Here is a 24744-nt window from a genome sequence, read left to right as displayed (position 1 = left end):
AGTATTCCACGACTAGGGACAGCAGAAGAAAGAGACGTATCAGGCAAACACATTAAGGGTTTCTTTCCGTGCCCCACATGCAAGGCATGTAAGAGAGGCCTGAAGACGAAACATTTCCTCTCCCACTATTCAACCAAGAAACATGTGATTAAGGACCTGATCAGATGCAGCAACAAGGGGGTTATCTACATAGTGCAGTGCAGCTGCGGTCTCCAGTATGTGGGCCAGACATCTAGGGGCCTGAAGGACAGGATTCGGGAACATTTACTACAAATTGAACATGGCAGCACAGAGACTGCATTATACAGGCATTTTGCACTTCAACATAAAGGCAACATGAAAGACCTCAGCTTCTACGGGATTCAAATAATTAAACCAAATTGGAGAGGAGGAGATTATGAAAAGCAACTCTTGATATCAGAGTCTAGATGGATCTTCGAATTAGATTGTCTCTTTCCCAAAGGTCTAAATAATAAGGAAGACCTTGCCCATTTATTGAATTTAAAATAATGGGTATTCTGAGACCATCAACATGATGAGCCACATACAGAACGTATATTAAACAGACAGTGTGATCTGCAATCTATCGAAAGTCCCATACATAGGGTAATTTGAGAAGCATAGAAACTCCCCAGATTTGAGATCTTGAGGGTAAGATCTCACTAGGGCACCTTACTCAAACAAACATGCTACCACAAATAGTGGACAACAAAGACCAATGTAGGCACATCACAGAATAAGTGTGGCCCAGAAATTAAGACTATGATCCATACAGACACAACGAATGAACTACATTCTGGGAGTGACTCATATTACCCATAAAAGGGGTAATAGAGGAAACATATCATATAAGGCTCCAGCACAAAGTCTTGAACTAGTCTAGTACTATACCATTTCCAAATCTGATAAGATCTAATCCCCAAGCCTTCCAGTATCCCTTACCAACCATATAAGTTAAGTAATTAATTACACATAAGCCTAAAATCACACTATTCCATACTCTGATAGAGCTCAAACAGTATCCCCATATCTCCATACACAGACTTCTTATTAATGCCTCGTACTAATACCTTGCTTATTCTCCTATGTATTTTGAATATGTAACTAAAGGGGGGGGGGTGTGATAGAATAGAGGAAGGAGACCACACAGGTTTCATAAGCATTTTATTGTTTTTAAAGTTCTCTATGGTTTATACATTTTTGACATGCAAGTATGTGACAAGTTCTGCCGCTGACTCTAGATATTGAAACACCCAACTATATACTGTATACACAACAAATTTCATGACTATAGACACGAAGAATATTTCCAAATAACATTTATTAGAACTATTCCCTTGCAGCTTTCCAAATAACATTTATTAGAACCATTCCCTTGCAGCTTAGGTTGTTTACAGCATGATGTCCAATACGGAAAAACCCCTGGGTAACGACACACTGGAACCTGACTTCCAGTCTCACGTACCCCAACTTCCGGTTTGGCGCATTGACCCCGAAACCGGAAGTAGAAAACACGGGTAAACATCCGGTTTAGCGCAACAGTAGCTGAGACCGAGAGGGGCTTATATGATGGATAATAACCATAAAGAGGTCTATAGACAGTAACAACAAACCACATGCATATAAGCTGACTATTTTGGCAACAGCAGATTGAATAAACTAGTGCTAATACGACAAATAGTTTTGTATACAACTACCAGAAAGACAATATCCGGGTTAAAACTAACACTTCCGGTATAGTACTTCCTATGTCTAGTGCTAACACGACAAATAGTTTTGCATACAACTACCAGAGAGACAATATCCGGGTTAAAACTAACACTTCCGTTATAGTACTTCCTATGTCAAAAGTTACTTTTTTGGCGCCATTTGAAGGCTAATCTGATTGGTAGCATATAGATATATAAGACCGTGCTCACCTAACCATATACTAGTCTTGAGAAAGGCCCCAACTGAGGGCCGAAACGCGTTGGCAACTATATGGTGAGCTATATTTCTTGATTCATTTATATTTTATCAGTATTATACTATGATATCTTTTTCTGTCCTTAGGTTTTGAGGATTTCCCAGCTTCTATTTTTATTTTATTTTTAATTTTTTCCCATTGGTATTTTGATTTTCTCTTTACCTTGTTCTCAAGGTTTGGAACGTTTTTTTACCTATTGGATTAATTGGAGGATTTGAACTGTTTATTGGAACTATCTTTTTCACTATATGCTTTGGACACACTTTTTTTCATCAGGATCACCATAATGTCACCACCATTTGATGTTTATGGACATTAGTTTGTAATATTTTATACTATATTTTAGTTTGGATTAGAACACTGCCACCAATATACATATATGTATTCACTTATAACGTTCTACATTTGACACTTTTCCCAATTGTTCTTACCTTTTCTGTCATTTTTTGTCACACACCATTTTCACACACCACTCCCTGTGTGATTCGTTAACCAGCTTTTTTGTGTTAATTTTTTTCAATTTTTTGTGTTAACATTTTTCATTTTTTATATATATTTTTTGATCAACACTAGCTTGTGTACACACTAGTTTATTTTTTTGATCACCCTCTCTCATTTTAGTTTTTCTTCACATGTGAATCATATGTTCTGCTGCTTTCCTATCTTTGTTAATACTGTATCTACTATACTAGTAGACATTATTTTACCATTGTTCTGTATTACCCATTTGGATAGACTCAATCCCTATGGAGTAGAGGGTAGTTAAGTCTTACAAAAACTTCTACCACTCTATGTACACCATTCTTATACCCATAATATAAAGGTATTGCTACTATTAGATCTGGGACACTCTGCCCCTGTAGGGACATTTATCCCTATCATTATTCTGTATCATTAATTTATATTGTTTTTAAGCTTATATTGTTTTTAAGCTCATATGTTTTTATATATCTTGGATTCAGATTTATGTATGTATTAAAATTGTGATTTTAACCTTTATCCACATTTCATAAGTATTATAGTCTCTGCAGTTCAACATAAGGAAGTAGCCCTGACTTAGGGGTTCTATTTATATTAGTGTGAACACATCCCTCACACACACACCAGACCTTGACTTCATTGGCGCTCCTGTCTAAACCCATATCCAAATGTTGTTGGAATTAACAACTTTAGGTAAAAACGAAGTCTGCAAAACCGCCTTATCCTGATGAAAAATCAGAAAAGGAGACTTACAAGAAAGAGCAGATAATTCAGAAACTCTTCTAGCAGAAGAGATGGCCAAAAGGAACAATACTTTCCAAGAAATCAATTTAATGTCCAGAGAATGCATAGGCTCAAACGGAGGAGCCTGTAAAGCCTTCAAAACCACATTAAGACTCCAAGGAGGAGAATTGATTTAATGACAGGCCTGATACGAACCAAAGCCTAAACAAAACAATGAATATCAGGAAGATTAGCAATTTTTCTGTGGAATAGAACAGAAAGAGCAGAGATTTGTCCTTTCCAGGAACTTGCAGACAAACCCTTATCTAAACCATCCTGAAGAAACTATACAATTCTAGGAATTCTAAAAGAATGCCAAGAGAATTTATGAGAAGAGCACCATGAAATGTAAGTCTTCCAAACTCGATAATAAATCTTTCTAGACACAGATTTACGAGCCTGCAACATAGTATTAATCACTGAGTCAGAGAAACCTCTATGACTAAGCGTTCAATCTCCATACCTTCAAATTTAATGATTTGAGACCCTGATGGAAAAACGGGCCTTGAGATAGGTCTAGCCTTAACGGAAGTGGCCAAGGTTGGCAACTGGACATCCGAATAAGATCCGCATACAAAAACCTGTGTGGCCATGCTGGAGCCACCAGCAGTACAAACGAACGCTCCATTATGATTTTGGAAATCATTCTTGGAAGAAGAACTAGAGGTGGAAAAATATAAGCAGGTTGATAATTCCAAGGAAGTGTCAACGCATCCACTGCTTCCGCCTGAGGATCCCTGGACCTGGACAGATACCTGGGAAGTTTCCTGTTTAGATGATAAGCCATCAGATCTATTTCTGGAAGCCCCCACATCTGAACAATCTGAAAAAACACATCTGGGTGAAGAGACCACTCTCCCGGATGTAAAGTCTGACGACTGACATTGTCTGTCTGAAAACAAACGGTTCTCTCTTCAGTAGAGGCCAAAACTGAAGAGCTCTGAGAATCGCACAAAGTTCCAAAATATTGATTGGTAATCTCGCCTCTTGAGATTTCCAAACCCCTTGCGCTGTCAGAGATCCCCAGACAGCTCCCCAACCTGAAAGACTCGCATCTGTTGTGATCACAGTCCAGGTTGGACGAACAAAAGAGGCCCCTTGAACTAAAGATGGTGATCTAACCACCAAGTCAGAGATAGTCGAATATTGGGATTTAAGGATATTAATTGTGATATCTTTGTATAATCCCTGCACCATTGGTTCAGCATACAAAGCTGAAGAGGTCTCATGTGAAAACGAGGAAAGGGGATCGCGTCCGATGCTGCAGTCATGAGACCTAAAACCTCCATGCACATAGCTACTGAAAAGAATGATTGAAACTGAAGGTTCCAACAAGCTGAAACCAATTTCAGACGTCTTTTGTCTGTTAGAGATAAAGTCATGGATACTGAATCTATTTGGAATCCTAAAAAGGTTACCCTTGTCTGAGGAATCAAAAAACTTTTTGGTAAATTGATCCTCCAACCATGTCTTTGAAGAAACAACACTAGTTGATTTGTGTGAGATTCTGCAGAATGTAAAGACTGAGCAAGTACCAAGATATCGTCCAAATAAGGAAACACCGCAATACCCTGCTCTCTGATTACAGAGAGTAGGGCACCGAGAACCTTTGAAAAGATCCTTGGAGCTGTTGCTAGGCCAAAAGGAAGAGCAACAAATTGGTAATGCTTGTCTAGAAAAAAGAATCTCAGGAACTGATAGTGATCTGGATGAATCGGAATATGAAGATATGCATCCTGTAAGTCTATTGTGGACATATAATGCCCTTGCTGAACAAAAGACAAAATAGTCCTTAAAGTCACCATCTTGAATGTTGGTATTCTTACATAACGATTCAACATTTTTAGATCCAGAACTGGTCTGAAAGAATTCTCCTTCTTTGGGACAATGAACAGATTTGAATAAAACCCCAGACCCCGTTCCTGAAAAGGAACTGGCACAATTACCCCAGACAACTCCAGGTCTGAAACACACTTCAGGAAAGCCTGAGCTTTTCCTGGGTTCACTGGAATGCGTGAGAGAAAGAGACTTCTCACAGGTGGCCTTTTAAACCTATTCTGTACCCCTGAGAGACAATGTTCTGAAGAATCCAATGATTTTGGACTAAATTGATCCAAACATCCTTAAAAAAAATCTTAGTCTGCCCCCTACCAGCTGGGCTGGAATGAGGGCCGCACCTTCATGCGGACTTGGGGGCTGATTTTGATCTTTTAAATGGCTTGGATTTATTCCAGACTGAAGAAGGCTTCCAATCGGAAACCGTTCCCTTAGGGGAAGCATCAGGTTTCTGTTCCTTATTTTGTCAAAAGGAACGAAAACGGTTAGCAGCCTTAAATTTATCCTTAGATTTTTTATCCTGAGGCAAAAAAGCTCCCTTCCCCCCAGTGACAGTTGAAATAATAGAATCCAACTGAGAACCAAATATTTTATTACCTTGGAAAGAAAGAGATAGCAACATTTAGAAGTCATATCCGCATTCCAAGATTTAAACCATAAAGCTCTTCTAGCTAAAATAGCTAAAGACATATATCTAACATCAATTCTAATTATATCAAAAATGGCATCACAAATGAAATTATTAGCATGTTGAATTAACTTAACAATGCTATACACATTATGATCTGGTACTTTTTGCGCTAAGGTTTCCAACCAAAAAGTTGAAGCAGCTGCAACATCAGCTAACGAAATAGCAGGCCTAAGATGACCTGAACATAAATAAGCCTTCCTTAGATAAGATTCAAGTTTCCTATCTAAAGGATCTTTAAAAGAAGTACTATCTTCCGTAGGAATAGTAGTACGCTTTGCAAGAGTAGAGATGGCCCCATCAACTTTGGGGATCTTTTCCTAAAACTCCAATCTATCAGACGGCAAAGGATACAATTTCTTAAACCTTGAAGGAGTAAAAGAAGTACCCAGTCTATTCCATTCCCTAGAAATCACATCTGAAATAGCATTAGGAACTGGAAAAACCTCAGGAATAACAACATGAGGTTTAAAAAACGAATTTAAACATTTATTAGTTTTAATATCTCAGAGGACTAGTCTCCTCCATATCTAATGCAATCAACACCTCCTTTAATAAGGAACGAATATACTCCATTTTAAACAAATATGAAGATTTGTCAGTGTCAATATCTGAGGCAGAATCTTCTGAACCAGATAGATCCTCATCAGAGATAGATAAATCAGAATGTTGTCGGTCATTTAAAAATTCATCAATTTTATGAGAAGTTTTAAAAGAACTTTTACGTTTATTAGAAGGCGGTATGACAGACAAAGCCTTCTGAATGGAATTAGAAACAAATTCTCTCACATTAACAGGAATATCCTGAGCATTAGATGTTGAAGGACCAGCAACAGGTAATGGACTACTACAAATGGAAATATTTTCTGCATGTAAAAGTTTGTCATGACAACTATCACAAATTACAGCCGGAGGAACAGTTACCACAAGTTTACAACAAATGCACTTCGCTTTGGTAGAACCGGCATCAGGCAGCAGGATTCCAGTAGTAGATTCTAAAATAGGGTCAGTTTGAGACATCTTGCAATATGTAAGAGAAAAAATAACATATAAAGCAAAATTATCAATTTCCTTATATGACAGTTTCAGGAATGGGAAAGAAATGCAAAACAAAATAAGCCTCTGGAAACCAGAAGCAAAAAGAAATGAAGACTTAAATAATGTCAAAAAGTTTGGCGCCAAGTATGACGCCCAACTGACAAAATATTTTTTGGCGCCAAGAATGTCTGTAACAAACACGAGCGTCATAGATGACGCAACTACGTGAAAAAACTCGGCACCAACTAAGACGCCAGAAATGACGAAATTACGTCAACAAATGTAATTATCGCACCAAAAAAACTCTTGCACCAAGAATGACGCAATGAATCATAGCATTTTGCGCTCCCACGAGCCTAACAGCCCGCAATTTTAAAAAGAGAGTCAATTTGAAAACTTCAGGTAAGAAGAACATTTTTTTTTTATTTTTATATATGCATTTCCCAAATATGAAACTGACAGTCTGCAAAAAGGAAATATACTGATAAACCTAAATCATGGTAAATATAAGTACAAACATATATTTAGAACTTTAAATATAAAGTGCCAAACCATAGCTGAGAGTGTCTTAGATAAAGGAAACATACTTACCAAAAGACACTCATCTACATAAAGTAGATAGCCAAACCAGTACTGAAACGAGAATCAGTAGAGGTAATGGTATATAAGAGTATATCGTCGATCTGAAAAGGGAGGTAGGAGATGAATCTCTACGACCGATAACAGAGAACCTATGAAATAGATCCCAGTTAGGATGACCATTGTATTCAATAGGTAATACTCCCTTCACATCCCTCTGTCATTCACTGAACTCTGAGAGGAACCGGGCTTCAAAAAAAGCTGAGAAGCGAATATCAACGTAGAAATCTAGCACAAACTTACTTCACCACCTCCATAGGAGGTAAAGTTTGTAAAACTGAATTGTGGGTGTGGTGGGGGTGTATTTATAGGCATTTTGAGGTTTGGGAAACTTTGCCCCTCCTGGTAGGATTGTATATCCCATACGTCACTAGCTCATGGACTCTTGCCAATTACATGAAAGAAAACAAGTGCAGTCAATGACCAGGCATTACAAATGTCTGAGGGCTGTTAAGGGAAATACTAAACTTGAACCCAGAAAGACTGTCTGCAAGAAAATGTTACAGAAAAGTCACTGACAAAATATCCCTAGACAAGTTAGTCTCTGGCATAACAGAACAAGCCTTAGCGGTTTATAAATAAGTTAAAAAAAAACACACACAAAATACACATTACAATTTCTGTAGAAATAAAAACATAAATTATGCTTACCTGATAATTTAATTTCCATCTGTGGGAGAAGAGTCCACTGTTTCATTCATTACTTGTGGGAATTAAGAACCTGGCCACCAGCAGGAGGCAAAGACACCCCAGCCAAAGACTTAAATACCTCCCCCTCTCTCCTCATCCCCCAGTCATTCTGCCAAGGGAACAAGGAACAGTAGGAGAAATATCAGGCTATAAATGGTGCCAGAAGAACAAAAATAAATTTAGGTCCGCCCACCGGAGAAAGGGCGGGAGCAGTGGACTCTCCTCCCACAGATGGAAATGAAAATATCAGGTAAGCATAATTTATGTTTTCCATCTTAATGGGAGGAGAGTCCACTGCTTCATTCATCACTTGTGGGAACAAATACCCAAGCTCTAGAGGACACTGAATGAACAAAAACGGGTGGGTAAAAGGAGGAAGACCCTAAACTGAGTGCACCACAGCCTGCAAAACCTTTCTCCCAAAAGCTGCTTCAGCGAAAGCAAAAACATAAAATTTATAAAATTTTGCGAAAGTATGTAAGGAAGACCAAGTGTCCGCCTTACAAATCTGCTCCATAGAAGCCTCATTCTTAAAGGCACAAGAAGAGGCCACAGCTCTAGTTGAGTGAGCCGCATATGAGACAGCGGGACATAAGCCTCCTCAGACGGATTAAACTCCTCAACTAAAATGATAGAGAAGTGGCAGAGGGCCATTGCCCCCTGAATACACAACAAATAAGGAGGACGTCTGTCTGAACTGCTTTATGGCCTGAAAATAAAACTTCCAAGCCCGAAGCACGTCCAGATTATGAAGTAACCTCTCCTACGAAGAAGAAGGGTTATGACACAAAGTAGGAATTATTATTTACTGATTGATGTTATGACTCAACACCACCTTGGGAAGGAATCCCAATCCAGTGCAAAGAACAGCCTTATCAGCATGAAAAACTAAGAAGGGCGGCTCACATTGCAAGGCCGCCAATTTAGAGACTATGCGTGGCGATGCAATAGCCAGTAATAACAGGATCTTCCCTGAAAGAACCTTAATGTCAAGAGCATGCATAGGCTCAAACAGAGCCCTCTGCAAAACCGTAAGAACCAAGTTTAAGCTCCAAGGAGGAGCCGGGTTCCTGAAGACAGGCCTGATCCTAACCAGAGCCTGAACAAAAGACTGAATGTCAGGAAGCTCTGCAAGCTTCTTATGCATATAAATATAAAGAGAGAGTATACATTGTAGTTTTGATTATGTCCCCAACTCAATTTGTACTGTATGTCTTACAGGGAAGTAGAGTATATCAACCCTGTGTAGAGAGAGTCAATCTCTTATCTAATTGGTAGGCAGGGGGGTGCTCAATATCCTAGCATAAATATAGATAAATATGAAGAGAAAAATGGATATATCAGAGCACACAGTGTAGCCACAAATTAAGGTAATGTGTAAGTGAGTTGGCTGGGAGCGAGCCAAGTATAATAAAATATAACTTTTAATATTACATGTTAAAATAAAACTGGTGGAAAATTCCACATATACAGTGCAGAGTTAAAAACAGTTAAAATGAAAACTGAATGCTGAGATGCCCAGGTAACCACCTATAATGTGAGTTAAATGATAGAGTCTGGCAAGGAGGCACCACAAAATGCTCACGGATTGCACAAAGGCTAAGCTATAAAGAGGATTGACCTCACACAACAATATATCTATCTAGTGCAATACTGGAGCAGTGCCTAAGCTTGCCAGAGTCCCAATCTATAGTATGTCAGGTAGTGTAGTAATTAGAAAAACTCAAATATCAATTGTCAGATAGTGGACTAATAGTGGATGGAGCCCATATCACATACTGGACAAGTATACACTTAATAAATAGTGACTATGTATATAACTCCTATCAGGTACTAATACACAAAATAACCCACAGAAGCAAATAGTTAAGCATTCATAGAGAGCGCCTGATGCGCATTTCGCCATGCTAGTGGCTTTGTCAAAGGCCTTTGACAAAGCCACTAGCGTGGCAAAATGCGCATCAGGCGCTCTCTATGAATGCTTAACTATTTGCCTCTGTGGGTTATTTTGTGTATTAGTACCTGATAGGAGTCACTATTTATTAAGTGTATACTTGTCCGGTATGTGATATGGGCTCCATCCACTATTAGTCCACTATCTGACAATTGATATTTGAGTTTTTCTAATTACTACACTACCTGACATACTATAGATTGGGACTCTGGCAAGCTTAGGCACTGCTCCAGTATTGCACTAGATAGATATATTGTTGTGTGAGGTCAATCCTCTTTATAGCTTAGCCTTTGTGCAATCTGTGAGCATTTTGTGGTGCCTCCTTGCCAGACTCTATCATTTAACTCACATTATAGGTGGTTACCTGGGCATCTCAGCATTCAGTTTTCATTTTAACTGTTTTTAACTCTGCACTGTATATGTGGAATTTTCCACCAGTTTTATTTTAACATGTAATATTAAAAGTTATATTTTATTATACTTGGCTCGCTCCCAGCCAACTCACTTACACATTACCTTAATTTGTGGCTACACTGTGTGCTCTGATATATCCATTTTTCTCTTCATATTTATCTATAAGCTTCTTATGCAACAGTACAGATAAAGTCGAGATATGTCCCCGTAGGGAACTGGCGGCGAGACCTTTATCCATAGCGTCCTGGAGAAAAGCCAAAATCCTGGATACCCTGACCCTATGCCAGGGATATACTCATTCCTCACACCAGGAAAAGTAGATACTCAACACCTTGTGGTAGATGCATTGAGTGACCAGCTTCCTGGCCTCAACAAGAGTGTCAATCACTTTTTCCGAAAATCCTCTCTTGGCTAAGACTAGCCATTCAATCTCCACACAGTCAGCCTCAGAAAACCGAGATTTTGATGTAGAAAAGGACCTTGAACCAGCAGATCCCTGCGACAAGGTAACCTCCACGGCGGAGATGACGACATCCCCACCAGATCCACAAACCAAATCCTCCTCGGCCACGACGGAGCAATCAGAATAGCCAAAGCTTGCTCCTGCTTGATGCGGGCCACTACATGAGGTAGAAGAGGCAACGGTGGAAATATGTAAATTAGGTTGAAGTCCCAGGGTACCGCCAAGGCATCTATCAGTTCCACCTGGGGATCCCTGGATCGCGACCCATATCTGGGTAGCTTGCAATTGAGTCTGGAAGCAATGAGGTCTATCTCCGGCGTCCCCCATCTGCTGCAATCTCTGCGAACATCTCGGAATGGAGAGACCATTCCCCTGGATGAAATGTCTGTCTGCTCAGAAAATCCACTTCCCAGTTGTCCACACCCAGAATGTGGATCGCTGAGAGCAAACAATTGTGAGTCTCTGCCCATTCCAGAATCCGAGATACTTCCCTCATGGCTAGGGAGCTTCTCGTCCCCCCCTGGTGGTTTATGTAAGCCACCAAAGTAATGTTGTCCGATTGGAATCTGTGCTTGATACCATGAGCCCAATCAACGCCATACAACTGGCCACAGATGTCCTGGAGGATGTCTGAAGAGCTAGACAGTTGGATGCAAGCTTGCAACATCTCTGATCTGTCAAGAATATCTTCATGGCTGAAGAATCTATTATCGTACCCAGGAATTCCACCCTGTTTTTGGGGACCAATGAACTATTTCCTTTGATTATCTTCTACCCATGGGACCGAAGGAGAAGAGCTCTCGAGTGATCCTCTGCAAGACTGTAGGATGGAGCCTGGACCAGGATATCGTCCAGATAAGGTGCCACTGCAATCCCTCTGGCTCTCGCTACTGCAAGAAGAGCTCCCAGAACCTTTGTAAAGACTCTTGGGGCAGTCGCCAGACCAAACGGAAGGACCACAAACTGTAAGTGCTGGTCTAGGAAAGTGAATCTTAGTAAACCTATCCTGTAACCCTGGGCTACGACCTCCAGAACCCAAGGTGTCTATAACATCTCTTCTCCAGGCCTCAGAAAAAAAGAGATAGTCTGCCCCCTACCTGATCCGAGGACGGATCGGGGGGGGAGCCCCTTCATGCCGACTTTGACTTGGCGGGCTTCTTGTTCTGCTTGGACTTGTTTAAAGAGTTAGCTGGCTTCCAAGATTCCAAGAAAAGTGGACCCCTTAGGTTTAGCCTTCTTATCCTGAGGCAAGAAGGCACCCTTGCCACCCGTGACAATAGATATGATAGAATCCAGGCCCGGGCCAAACAAAATGTTCCCTTTGAATGGGAAGGAAAGCAAGCGAGACTTGGAAGTCATGTCAGGCGAATAATCTGCATGTTAGCATCACAAATAAACGAATGCGCTACCCTTAAGGCCTTGATTCATTCTAGAATCTCATCGAGGGGAGTCTCCACCTTGACCATTGCTGATAGAGTGTCACACCAGTAGGTAGCCACACCAGCCGCCGCCGCCGGTTGGAAAACAAACCCTGTGAGTTGGAACATCTTCTGCAACATGGACTTCATCTTTTTATCCATGGGTTCCTTGAAAGAGGAGCTATCCTCTAGCGGAATAGTCGTTCTCTTAGCGAACGTGGAGATAGCGCCATTCACCTTAGGGATGGTTCCCCACAGTTCAAGCTGCGCGTCCGGCACGGGGAAAAGCTTTTTAAAGGAAGAAGAGGGGGAAAAGGACAAACTAAGTTTCTCTCATTCATTCTTAATAATGTTAGCCATCTTGACGGGAACCGGGAAGGCCTGGGGCACTACCCTGTTCTCGTAAACCCTATCCAGTTTAGGGATTGAAGGTTCTTCTGGTAGCTTATGTTTCGGAACCCCCAATGTAGCAAGCACCTCTTTCAGCAGAATGCACAAATGCTCCATCTTAAATTTAAAATCTGGTTCCTCCGCGGACAGAGGCCTAGAAGTAGCCGATTCCGACCCAGAAGCGACATCCTCTGATAAATCAGAGTTGTCCTCCTCAGCGGATAATCTTTCTGAGACATCCAGCGGAGTCGAAGACCCCTGAGACGGATAGCAGTGTTGTACCTTCCGCTTGCACTTAGTAGGGCGAGGCATTGCATTAATGGCCGCAGAAACCACCGTCTGTAACTGATTGGCGAAGTCTGGAGGTCAAATGCCCCCCCCCCCCCGCAGGAGGATTAGTAGTGGCCTGGAAACTGCTTGTGTAAACAGAGATGATTGTAGGGAATGCACCTCGCTGGGGCGGAGAACCCTCAGAGGTGGACGGCTCAGTCGTACTAAATACTTTATTCGTTTTGGATATAGCAATATTGTCAAAGCATGTGGAACAGAGTTGCGTGGGCGGTTTGACTGGAACCTCCTCACAATATACACAGTTAATAGGTTTACATAAAGAGGGAGTATCCTCTAACACATCAATGAACGCAGGTCGAGAAAGAGGAAGTTACAGAGGCCACACCCGGTCACATTGAGTGCCATGCAGGACCGCCCCTGCACTCGAGAGAGAGACGCGCCAAAAAAGCCCGCCACAATCTCTCGATAATTAACTGACTGTTCCACACTGACAGAGCCTCATCTCGCACAAATGCAGTAGAAACACAATAAACAATATTATGCATAATAAAATCCCCCCTGTTCAATAACCCCCTTCCGAGGGTATTACCTTTAGATTCTATAAAAATAAAGAAGTCACGGTGTGACCCTGTCTTCTTGGGTTATCAAATATATATAAATGAAACAATCTTACCAGAATCAACACCGTTGAACAGGAACACGGCCCTTCAAGTGTGACAGGGTAGTAGCATCGCTCCTGACATGGACTTGAGAGAAGAAAAGCAGGCAGCAAAACTTGTCAACGCTGATTGCAAGTGGAGCTGTTAAACTGAGTCGGGATGGGTTCGCAGAAAGACTCTCCCTGCATCTCCGGACTCTAACATTCACCCATGCTCTCACTGAAAGACTGACAGGACTACTTAAAACTCCAGTCCCATTTCGAAGAGTACTACCCTCCAGAAGAGACTACTCCGAATCTTCCGACCCTTCTCTGCCAACCTCCTGTGACGAAAGGCAAATAATGACTGGGGGATGAGGGGAGTGGGGGAGATATTTAAGCCTTTGGCTGGGGTGTATTTGCCTCCTCCAGGTGGCCAGGTTCTTAATTCCCACAAGTAATGAATGAAGCAGTGGACTCTCCTCCCATTAGGATGGAAACATATGCGGCTAACCCCGTCCACAGGACTGAGATACAACTTGCTGCTTTTCAATAACAACAGCCAGCCCAATCCATATTAGGGAGTGTCAGATGCTGTTCATTTTTTTAAGGTCTCTAAATAGATCCGACGCCTCCAGCAGTTAGCATATTGCATGTGACCCCAATCCAGCCATTAGAGAACAAACTTCATAAAAAATAAAAAACTTAATAATAATAAAAATTAATATATATATATATATATATATATATATATATATATATATATATATATATATATATATATATCTATCTCTTTGGTCACCCCTGCTTAACAGTATACCCCAGTAGTTGACAGTATTCAGACCTGGAAAACAAATTTCACTGGTCACCTCATAAAATGGAAGATCAAACTGCCCCTAAGGAAAGCAGAACTTGAAGGGACAACATAAAATCATAAGGGTCTTAGTTCTTCCATTGAATCTCAAAGTGAACAACAGCCCCAGCAGTAGTGACTTACCGATACTTGTGGTCATGATAAGTGTGAGAGAAATACTTCTTCTTTGGTAATATATCATGAAATGAAAGGTGGTCTACTCATAGACATGTGCCTTACAGTGATCCCTACCTGAGACTGTACGTTGGCTCCAACCTGGGCACCCTGGTAAGAATCCCCATTGTGAGACTGCACGCTCATGAACAAATCTCCAGAGTTTGACATGTTAAAAGAACTGGAAGAACCTGGAAAGGAAAGTTAGGAATCTGAATCAAAGAAACAAAGCTCAAACTCTGGAGAGTCCGATCAACATGCAACATTCTCAGAGGAGACATGCAGGAGAAGGAGGAAAGTTATAGTCAGGTGAGTTAGCAGACATGAAAATGCAAAATGAGATAACATGACTATCAATGAATGACAAGGGACAACATAGAAGAGCAGATCATGAGTAAACCCATTTATTACAGGAAGGGTCACAAGACCAGACACTGTGCATATAGTTAGGTGTAAGATTTGTTCCTGAATCTGCATTAGAACAACACAGGGAATGAGAACAATTTTATGGGCACCGGTTTTGGTAAAGCCAACCAAGACTCTTGTTTATAAATGTTATTGACACAGAAAACACTGAAATCCTTTTTTTGTAATTAACCCAGTTATATACTTTTATCTATGTGTTATGGAACCTTGGGGTATTTATCAAATAGCACAAATTGCATGACACCTAGTAACCCCTTATTCACATAACGAAATCTCTTCCAATACCCATTGTATACACTGGAAACATTTGCACAAAAGTCCCAACATTTCAAGCAAAGGACACTTATACTGGAAGTCAGAAGCACTATTTGCTGCTTTTCCTGCATCCATTACAGCAAATGCGTTTTATGGGTTCAAGTAGTTTATACAACACACATTCTGCACAGTAAACACGCTTGGTACCCCTCTGCCCCAGACACAAAACAAAGAAGAAATATTCAGATTGGAGTGAGGATGGATTCCTCTTTAAAAATAGTAACCATTCTAAATTGGGGGACATTGGTGGGTCTGTAGCAGCAAAATAGGGATATAAATAGTGCTCAGTGGAACTGTCCTGCCAAAAGAGTGACATTTAAGGAGCTAAGAGCAATAGATGGACTGTCCCACCAGAAGAGAGACAGTATGAGACAAAAACAAATAAAATAAAAACATCTAAGTACTTACAGTTGTGCTCATAAGTTTACATACCCTGGCATAATTTATGATTTCTTGGCCATTTTTCAGAGAATATGAATGATAACACAAAAACTTTGCTTTCACTCATGGTTAGTGTTTGGCTGAAGCCATTTATTATCAATCAACTGTGTTTACTCTTTTTAAATCATAATGACAACATAAACTACCCAAATGACACTGATCAAAAGTTTACATACCCTGGTGATTTTGGCCTGATAACCTGCACACAAGTTGACACAAAGGGGTTTGAATGGCTATTAAAGGTAACCATCCTCACCAGTGATCTGTTTTCTTGTAATTAGTGTGTGTGTGTGTATAAAAGGTCAATGAGTTTCTGGACTCCTGACAGACCCTTGCATCTTTCATTAAGTACTGCACTGACGATTCTGGATTCTGAGTCATGGGGAAAGCAAAATAATTGTCAAAGGATCTGCGGGAAAAGGTAGTTGAACTGTATAAAACAGGAAAGGGATATAAAAATATATCCAATGGCCCAATGAAGGCTGAAACGATAGTCTGGGGTTGCTGTGTTCCTTGTTCAGAGAGGAATTGCCTGGTATTTTGACGCTGGACTGACCGTAATGGGCGCGATCAGACCGATATACTACAGGAAATTTCTACTCTGTAAAAAGCATTATTGGGCTAAAAGAGGTTGCACCCAGGTTGTGGATCATAGAACAGGCTGTTAAGTGTCACTCCTATTACCCATAACCCCCAGTCATCCAGCCAAAGGAAAATGGAAAAAACATAAATTATGACTAACCAGATAATTTACTTTCCTTCGATACAGAGAGTCCACAGCTGCATTTATTACTTGTGGGAATACAGAACCTGGTCACCAGGAGGCGGCAAAGACACACCAGCCAAAGGCTTAAATACCTCCCCTACTTCCCTCATCCCCCAGTCATTCTGCCGAGGGAACAAGGAAAGAGTAGGATAAATATCAGGGTGAAAAAGGTGCCAGAAGAAAACAAAATAAATTTGGACACTCCCTGTATCGAAGGAAAGGAAATTATCTGGTAAGTCATAATTTATGTTTTCCTTCTTAATACAGGGATAGTCCACAGCTGCATTCATTACTTGTGGGAAACAATACCCAAGCTACAGAGGACACCGAATGTTAACAGGAGGGTAAAAAAGAGAGGCGGTCAGTAATCTGAGGGTACCACAGCCTGCAAAACCTTTCTCCCGAAGGCTGCTTTAGCAGAAGCAAAAACATAAAACTTTAAAAATGGAAAAAGTATGTAAGGAGGACCAGGTAGCATGTCTTACAAACCTGATCCATAGAGGCCTCATTGTTTAAGGCCCAAGAGGAAACCACTGCTCTCGTAGAATAAGCAGTAATCCTCTGAGGAGGCTTAAGACCCGCTGACTCATATGCTAAGCGGATGATACTCCTCAACCAAAAAGATAAGGAAGCCGAAGAGGCCCTCTGACCCCTACGCTTCCCAGAATAGATAACAAACAAAGAAGAAGTTTGTCTAAATTCCTTCGTAGCCTGCAGATAGAACTCCAAGGCACGAACCACATCCAGATTATGCAGTAAACGTTCCTTCGATGAAGGAGGATTAGGACATAAGGAAAGAACCACAATTTCTTGACTGATGTTGTGATTCGACACAACCTTAGGAAGAAATCCTAAATTAGTTCGTAGAACAGCCTTATCAGCATAGAACACCAGATAAGGAGGGTCGCATTGCAAGGCAGCAATCTCAGAGACGCAGTAGGAATAGCTAGTAGAAAGAGAACCATCCAAGACAAAAAACTTAATGTCAACCCCATACATAGACTCAAACGGAGCCCGTTGCAACACTTTAAAAACAAGATTTAAACTCCAAGGAGGAGCATTAGATCTAAACACCGGCCTGATCCTAGTCAGAATCTTAACAAAATACTGTACATCCAGAAGCTCAGCGAGCCTCTTGTGCAGTAAAACAGACAGGGCCGAAATCTGTCCCTTCAAGGAAGTAGCTGAGAGGCCCTTCCCCAGTCCAACCTGGAGAAAAGAAGGATTCCTGGCAACCTTTACTTTGTGCCAGGACAAACCACGCTCTTCACACCAGAGTAAGATGCAACGAGTAACCGGCTTACGAGCTTGAATGAGAGTATCAATAAAACTCCCAGAAAACCCTCGCTTGGCTAAGCAGGAAAATAAATTAGATTGAACCTCCAAGGCACCGCTAAGAAATCTATTAGCTCCCTGGACCTCGACCCATATCTGGGTAGCTAGGTATAGAGACGGGATACCATGAGATCTATCTCCGACATTCCCTACCTGTCTCGAATCCGAGATACTTTCCTCAATGCCAGGAAGCTTCTTGTTTCCCCCTGATGGTTGATGTAAGCCACTGGGGATATATGGTCTGATTGGATAAATTGGGACAAACCCAGTAGGGGCCAAACCTTCAGAGCATTTAATATCACCCAAAGGTCTAGAATGTTGAACGGGAGGGAGGAAACTCTCCTCCTACGTCCACAGGCCCTGCGCCTTCTTGGTGCCCCAAACAGCTCCCCATCCTGACAGACTTGAGTCTGTTGTCACAGTCACCCACGATGGTCATAAAAAGGATGTGCCTCGGGACAGGTGATCCGGACAGAGCCACCAAGAGAGCAATTCTCTCGACCGGTTGTCCAGAGAATCTGTTGAGACAGATCCAAATGATCACCGTTCCACTGCCTCAGCATGCACAGACGCAATGGCCTGAAGTGGAACTTGGCAAAGAGAACGATGTCCATGCTGGACACCATCAGACTAATCACCTCCATACACTGAGCTACAGATGGCCTTAAGGAGGTCTGGAGGGCAAGACATATTGAAGCTAGTTTGTGATTTATCTGGTCTGTTAGAAATATTCTCATGTCTATGTAATCTAATCTTGCTCTGCTTGGATCTATTCCAGGACTGAGCTGGCTTGCTCTGGTTTAGCGGAGGCCTCCGACGCTGGGCTTTTATCAGAACTAAAGGAACAAAAATACAAACCTTGTCCCTTAGAATTGTTCTCCTTATCTTACGGTATGAAGGCACCCTTGGCTCCTAAAACCATGGAGATAGTCTAACAAACTCCTTCCCTTAAAGGAGAGGGAAAGAGACTAGACTTAAAAGTTATATCTGTCAGAGCGCCTCACAGGCCTGAACAGAAAACCTGAAGTCTTAGCCATAGGCTAATTAATCTGCGTAATAGCAGCACAGATAAAAAAGAATTAGAAACCCAGAAGGCCGCAATTCTTTCCTGAAAAATGTTGAGGAGACCCTCCACCTCGAACATTTTCGTGAAGGAGATGCCCCAAAAGGTAGCCGCTCCAGCAACTGCGGTGACAAGCACCGACCATAAAAGCAAATATCCCATAGGTTGAAAATCCCTTTTTAACAGGGTTTTCATCCTTATATCCGGTGGGTCTATGAATGATGAACTATCCTCACATGGGCTAGCATTACGTGTGGCAAGTGTAAATTAGCGTGGGATCCTTAAAAAGCAGACAACGGGAAGAGGAGTCTAATCCTGTTCCACTCGTCCTTAATAATGATTGCCATCAAATTTAGGACCCAGAGGTTCGACTGGCAGCTTGGCCTTTGTAACCTCTAAAGTAGTCAAAACCTCCTTTAGTAGAAAGCGTAAATGTTCTGTCCTAAATCTAAAAACTGGATCCTCCACAGGCGGAGAATTATAGGCAGCAGACTCCAACCCTGAAAGCTCATATGCTAAAGTTTCAGAGAGAACCTCATCCTCGGATAACTGATTGGATATATCTGACAAATTACATTATGCCACCTGGGCAGGAGTGCAAAATTTAACCTTGCGCTTAGCAGAGCGAGGGAGAGCACTAATGGCCGCAGACACCGCCGTATGAAACTGCGTAGTAACGTCAGGTGAAAAAAGGCCACTTCCAAATGGAGGATTAGCAGTGCAATAGGAAGCTGCACGTGTATACCAGATGCATGTAGGGTGTGCACCTCACTGGACGAGGACTCCTCAGAGGTGGGCGGCTCAGTGGTATCAAACATGTCAACCTTATTTGATATAATCCCCTTATCAAGGCATATGGAACATAATTGAGAGGGTAGATATTCCAGAGCTCCCTCGAAATATAAATAGGCATTACTCATTGAAATAGAGGGAGAGCCCTCTAATGAATCAGAGTCCTCCATAGCTAAATATGCGGAGGACTACAGAAAAAAAACTAAGTTTATTTTAAATAAAAAAAAGTGGCACCTTTATACCCCGAATGGCTGGGGACCCAACCACCTATGACCCAGACAGAACAGAGATAAAAATCCTCTCCAGTGGTAACTTGGCCAAGAGAAAGGAAATGGAAGCCCCGACCATACCGGTCACATGGTGCGCAATGCAGGACCGTCCCTATGAGAAAAAGTGTGCCAAGCTTTTAAGCTGCGCAACCTTCAAAGTGAAAGTGAAACTTGTATGTTCCATCTCAGTCTATAAGCCCATAAACATCTTACATAAAAAGCAGCATAAAATCAAATAAAGCATATATGATTAAACCCAACTGTTCATAACCCCCCCAATACCCAAGCTAGAGGACACAGAATGGAAGGTAGAGCAAAACAGGCGGACCTAAACAAAAGGCACCACCGCTTTAAGAACCCTTGTCCTAAAAGAAACTTAAGCAGAGACAAAAGATCAAATTTGAAGAATTTGGAAAAGGAATGCAATGATGAGGACCAAGTTGTCTCCTTGCAGATTTGCTCCATAGAAGCTTCCTCTTAGAGAAGGCTGTTGACCAGCTAACTCGTAAGCTGACCGATGACACTCTCGACCAGAAAGAAAGAAAAGAGTAAGAGGCCTTCCGAACCTTACGCTTACCAGATAAAAAGACGAAAAGAGCAGTAGACTGTTGAAAATCTCTAGTTGCCTGTAGAAGGAACTTCAGAGCATGCACAACATCCAAGTTATGCAACAGAAGCTCCTTCAGAGAAGAAGGATTAGGTCGATAGGAAGAAACAACAATCTCCTGAGTGATGTTGCGAACCGACCCCCTCTTAGGAAGAAAACCTAACTTAGAACGGAGGACAGCCTTATCCGTATGAAAAATAAGGTAAGAGATAAACACTGCAGAGTCGAAAGTTCAGAAACTCTGCGAGCAGGAGAAATAGCGAGGAGAAATACAAATTCCCAAGATAACTTAAAAACAAACAGAGACTTAGGCTCAAAAGAAGCCTGCTGCAGACTAAGAACAAAAAAAAGGCTCCATGGAGACGCAACAGGTGTAAACACATACCTGAGTATGACCAAGGTCTGAACCAAGGATGAAACATCTGGCAGGTTCGCCAGACGTTAAGCAAAAGAATCAACATAACAAAAATCTTGATCCTTCAGAGAACCAAGATTTTCTTCAGGCCCTCCTAGAGAAAAGATAGAAAGTGGGAAAAACACTACCCTTTATGGTAGATCCTGCGAGTTACCGGTCTAAGAATCTGAAGCATGATATCAAAACCTTTTCTGAAAACCACGCCTAGATAAAAACTAGGCGTTTGATCTCCAAGCAGTCAGCTTCATAGAAAACTAGGATTGTCTTATGAGGTTCACAATGCTCACCTTAAGACTTCAGTCTGCTTTTACGCAGACTCCCTTACGCCATAGCAACACTGTATACACAGTCTTCAAGCATAGCTAGGGTCAGTACAGTTATTCAGACCATCCCAGATAAAGGAAGGGACCTTGAAATAGAAAGTCATTCCTCAGAGGCAATTTCCCCTGGGAAAAGACGACATTGAGGAGCATAAGCAAAGCCTAAGGTCTACACATTGGAAGTGTATGTCCAGAATTTAAGTAGCAGGATGGAGCGAGTGCACCTTTAAAAATAATTAGATAATAGTGAGCTAAATAATTTTTGAGTGGTTAAGAATATGCTCTACAACCCTTCTAAGAGATAGCAATTCCTCCAAATTGTTATCGAAGTAAAAGTTAGAATGGACAAGTGAAGGGGAGCTAAGTATCAATTAATTAGAAAATAATTGAAAAATATTAACAAAGTGCTTTTAATCGTATTGCATCGTGGTGGGTGAACAGATATTAAAAATACAGAATTTGTATGTGTTAACTGGTTTGTGTGGTGATAAAATAATAAGATTGTGGAAGTTAATATAAATAATAAAAAGAAAGAATTAGGTAATTGTACAAAATGTGACAATTTTTATATATTGAACAATGTAGCGAATACAAGTTGTAACAAATACAAGTTGTAACAAATATGAGCAGGAAAGGAACAAATGCAATTTTAATACAAAATGGTATATATTGAAAAATATGCAGATTAAAAAAGAGGCAAATTAAAAAGACATAAAATACATATTTGCACAATATATATGTGTCGTATGTGTATCTCACTGCAGTGGATAAAAATGGATAAAAAAGGTCTAATAAAAATTGTATAAAACAACCAAAGTTAGGGTAGTTTTGATAAGAGCGGTTGATTGTTAGAACAGTGCCTTATAAACACCTTATAAAAGTACCTTAGAAAGTAGTGGTTCTCAAAACTACTTAGTGGTTTAGTGGGATCCGTTGAAAGACATTCATATGGATAAGCTATTAGTAATAGCTAAAAAGGGTTCTTTTGTGGATGGCGGTTGTCTCAATACTATTTATCAGTATGGACTCCGGTCTGATAGCAGGTATCTGATTCCAAATGGAGTTTTCTTTGTTTAAGGTCCTGTGGGATTTCCTGTAAATTGCGGTGTCCCAATACTCTCTGTCAGTATGGACTTCAGTTTGCAAATGAAGGAGAAAATTCTTTGGAAGTTGCAGTGTCCCAATACTCTCTGTCAGTATGGACTTTTGGATCCTTAGCTGAACCAGTGTGTAGCAGCAGTTTGTAGCAGCAGTTGGATTTCTTGGGATCCGTTTGGCGGCAAAAAAGGGTTCAAATTTTAAAGTACCGGCTTTTTTCAGAAGTGACCGGCTTTTTCAAACTGAACGGTTTTTTCAAATAACCGGCTTTTTCAAATTGCCCGGCTATATATGCAGTGTTTCAGAGTGTAGGCAGCTCTACGCGTTTCGGCCGTAGCCTTTATCAAGATCAACTGCTGCTACAAACTGCTGCTACACACTGGTTCAGCTAAGGATCCAAAAGTCCATACTGACAGAGAGTATTGGGACACTGCAACTTCCAAAGAATTTTCTCCTTCATTTGCGAACTGAAGTCCATACTGACAGAGAGTATTGGGACACCGCAATTTACAGGAAATCCCACAGGACCTTAAACAAAGAAAACTCCATTTGGAATCAGATACCTGCTATCAGACCGGAGTCCATACTGATAAATAGTATTGAGACAACCGCCATCCACAAAAGAACCCTTTTTAGCTATTACTAATAGCTTATCCATATGAATGTCTTTCAACGGATCCCACTAAACCACTAAGTAGTTTTGAGAACCACTACTTTCTAAGGTACTTTTATAAGGTGTTTATAAGGCATTGTTCTAACAATCAACCGCTCTTATCAAAACTACCCTAACTTTGGTTGTTTTATACAATTTTTATTAGACCTTTTTTATCCATTTTTATCCACTGCAGTGAGATACACATACGACACATATATATTGTGCAAATATGTATTTTATGTCTTTTTAATTTGCCTCTTTTTTAATCTGCATATTTTTCAATATATACCATTTTGTATTAAAATTGCATTTGTTCCTTTCCTGCTCATATTTGTTACAACTTGTATTCGCTACATTGTTCAATATATAAAAATTGTCACATTTTGTACAATTACCTAATTCTTTCTTTTTATTATTTATATTAACTTCCACAATCTTATTATTTTATCACCACACAAACCAGTTAACACATACAAATTCTGTATTTTTAATATCTGTTCACCCACCACGATGCAATACGATTAAAAGCACTTTGTTAATATTTTTCAATTATTTTCTAATTAATTGATACTTAGCTCCCCTTCACTTGTCCATTCTAAGTGTATGTCCAGAAAAACAAAGCATAGGTATTGGAATGTTCCTTGAGATGAAAGCGTCCTTTAGGTCTATGATAGTCCCGAAAAGATCCTCCTGAACCGAATGGAGAATAGAACAGAAAGTTTCTATTATGAAGGACGGAATCCCGAAAAATTTGTGAGACCCTTGAGGTCTAAAATTAAACGAAAAGTTCCCTCTTACCTGGGAACCACAAATAGAATGAATAGATCTTTGACCTTGTTCTGCCCGAGAAACTAGGACATTTACTACTAGGAAGGCGAGATCCTTCACACAGATTAATAAAGCCTCTCCTGATCTGGACTGCAGATATCTTTACAGGGAAAATCTTCCTTGGCGGGGGGGGGGGGGGGGGGGGGGGGGGGGGGGGACGACACAAAATTAGATCCTATCCTGATTCATTCCTGGGATACTACCTCCTCCAATGGATTTGGGACGTTGCAAACCTCAGCATGCTGAAGGAAGGAAAGATATCCCCAACATGATTCATGTTTGGACCAGGAGTGGACCCTTCATACTGATTTATTCTCAGAGGAAGGCTTCTAGGATTGCTGTCCCTATTTCAAGGCAGCTTAGACCTGCATGAGGTCTTGCCGGAAACGCTCAACTATGAAGCTGCGCACCTAACCACAGAGCTATTTGAGCAGCACCTAGGCAACCCTAGGGACTACACTTCTAGTCCTGAGGAAGGAAGGCTCCATTTCCACCTGGAGATGAACACAGCCAAACCATGACCAATCTAGAACTGGACGAAACATCAGCTGTAGCAACCGGACTCCAGCGAAATAAATACATATATATAGAAGTTGAGAAAGATACTGGAAACCATACATATTCAAGACATTGCAATTTTCACCTCAATCTGAGGGAAAAAACTATAATATAAAAATAAAAAATAGATTAGTGTCCTAAA

At 40.9% G+C, this 24744-nt stretch overlaps 1 protein-coding gene across 1 annotated transcript in view; it reads right to left on the bottom strand.

Annotated features, from left to right (window-relative positions):
• LOC128641173 (pre-B-cell leukemia transcription factor 1) overlaps window positions 1-24744 on the bottom strand; it is a 354783-nt gene that overhangs the window by 58647 nt on the left and 271392 nt on the right. The window contains exon 6 of the mRNA XM_053693741.1: window positions 14793-14905. Coding sequence (XP_053549716.1) covers window positions 14793-14905 — 113 coding nt within the window. The remainder of the gene's footprint in view (window positions 1-14792; window positions 14906-24744) is intronic.

The sequence above is a fragment of the Bombina bombina genome, chromosome 10 (assembly GCF_027579735.1).
Source record: "Bombina bombina isolate aBomBom1 chromosome 10, aBomBom1.pri, whole genome shotgun sequence".
Taxonomy (NCBI): domain Eukaryota; kingdom Metazoa; phylum Chordata; class Amphibia; order Anura; family Bombinatoridae; genus Bombina; species Bombina bombina.
Note: the sequence above shows the minus strand (reverse complement) of the source record. Positions and strands in the feature narration are given on the sequence as shown.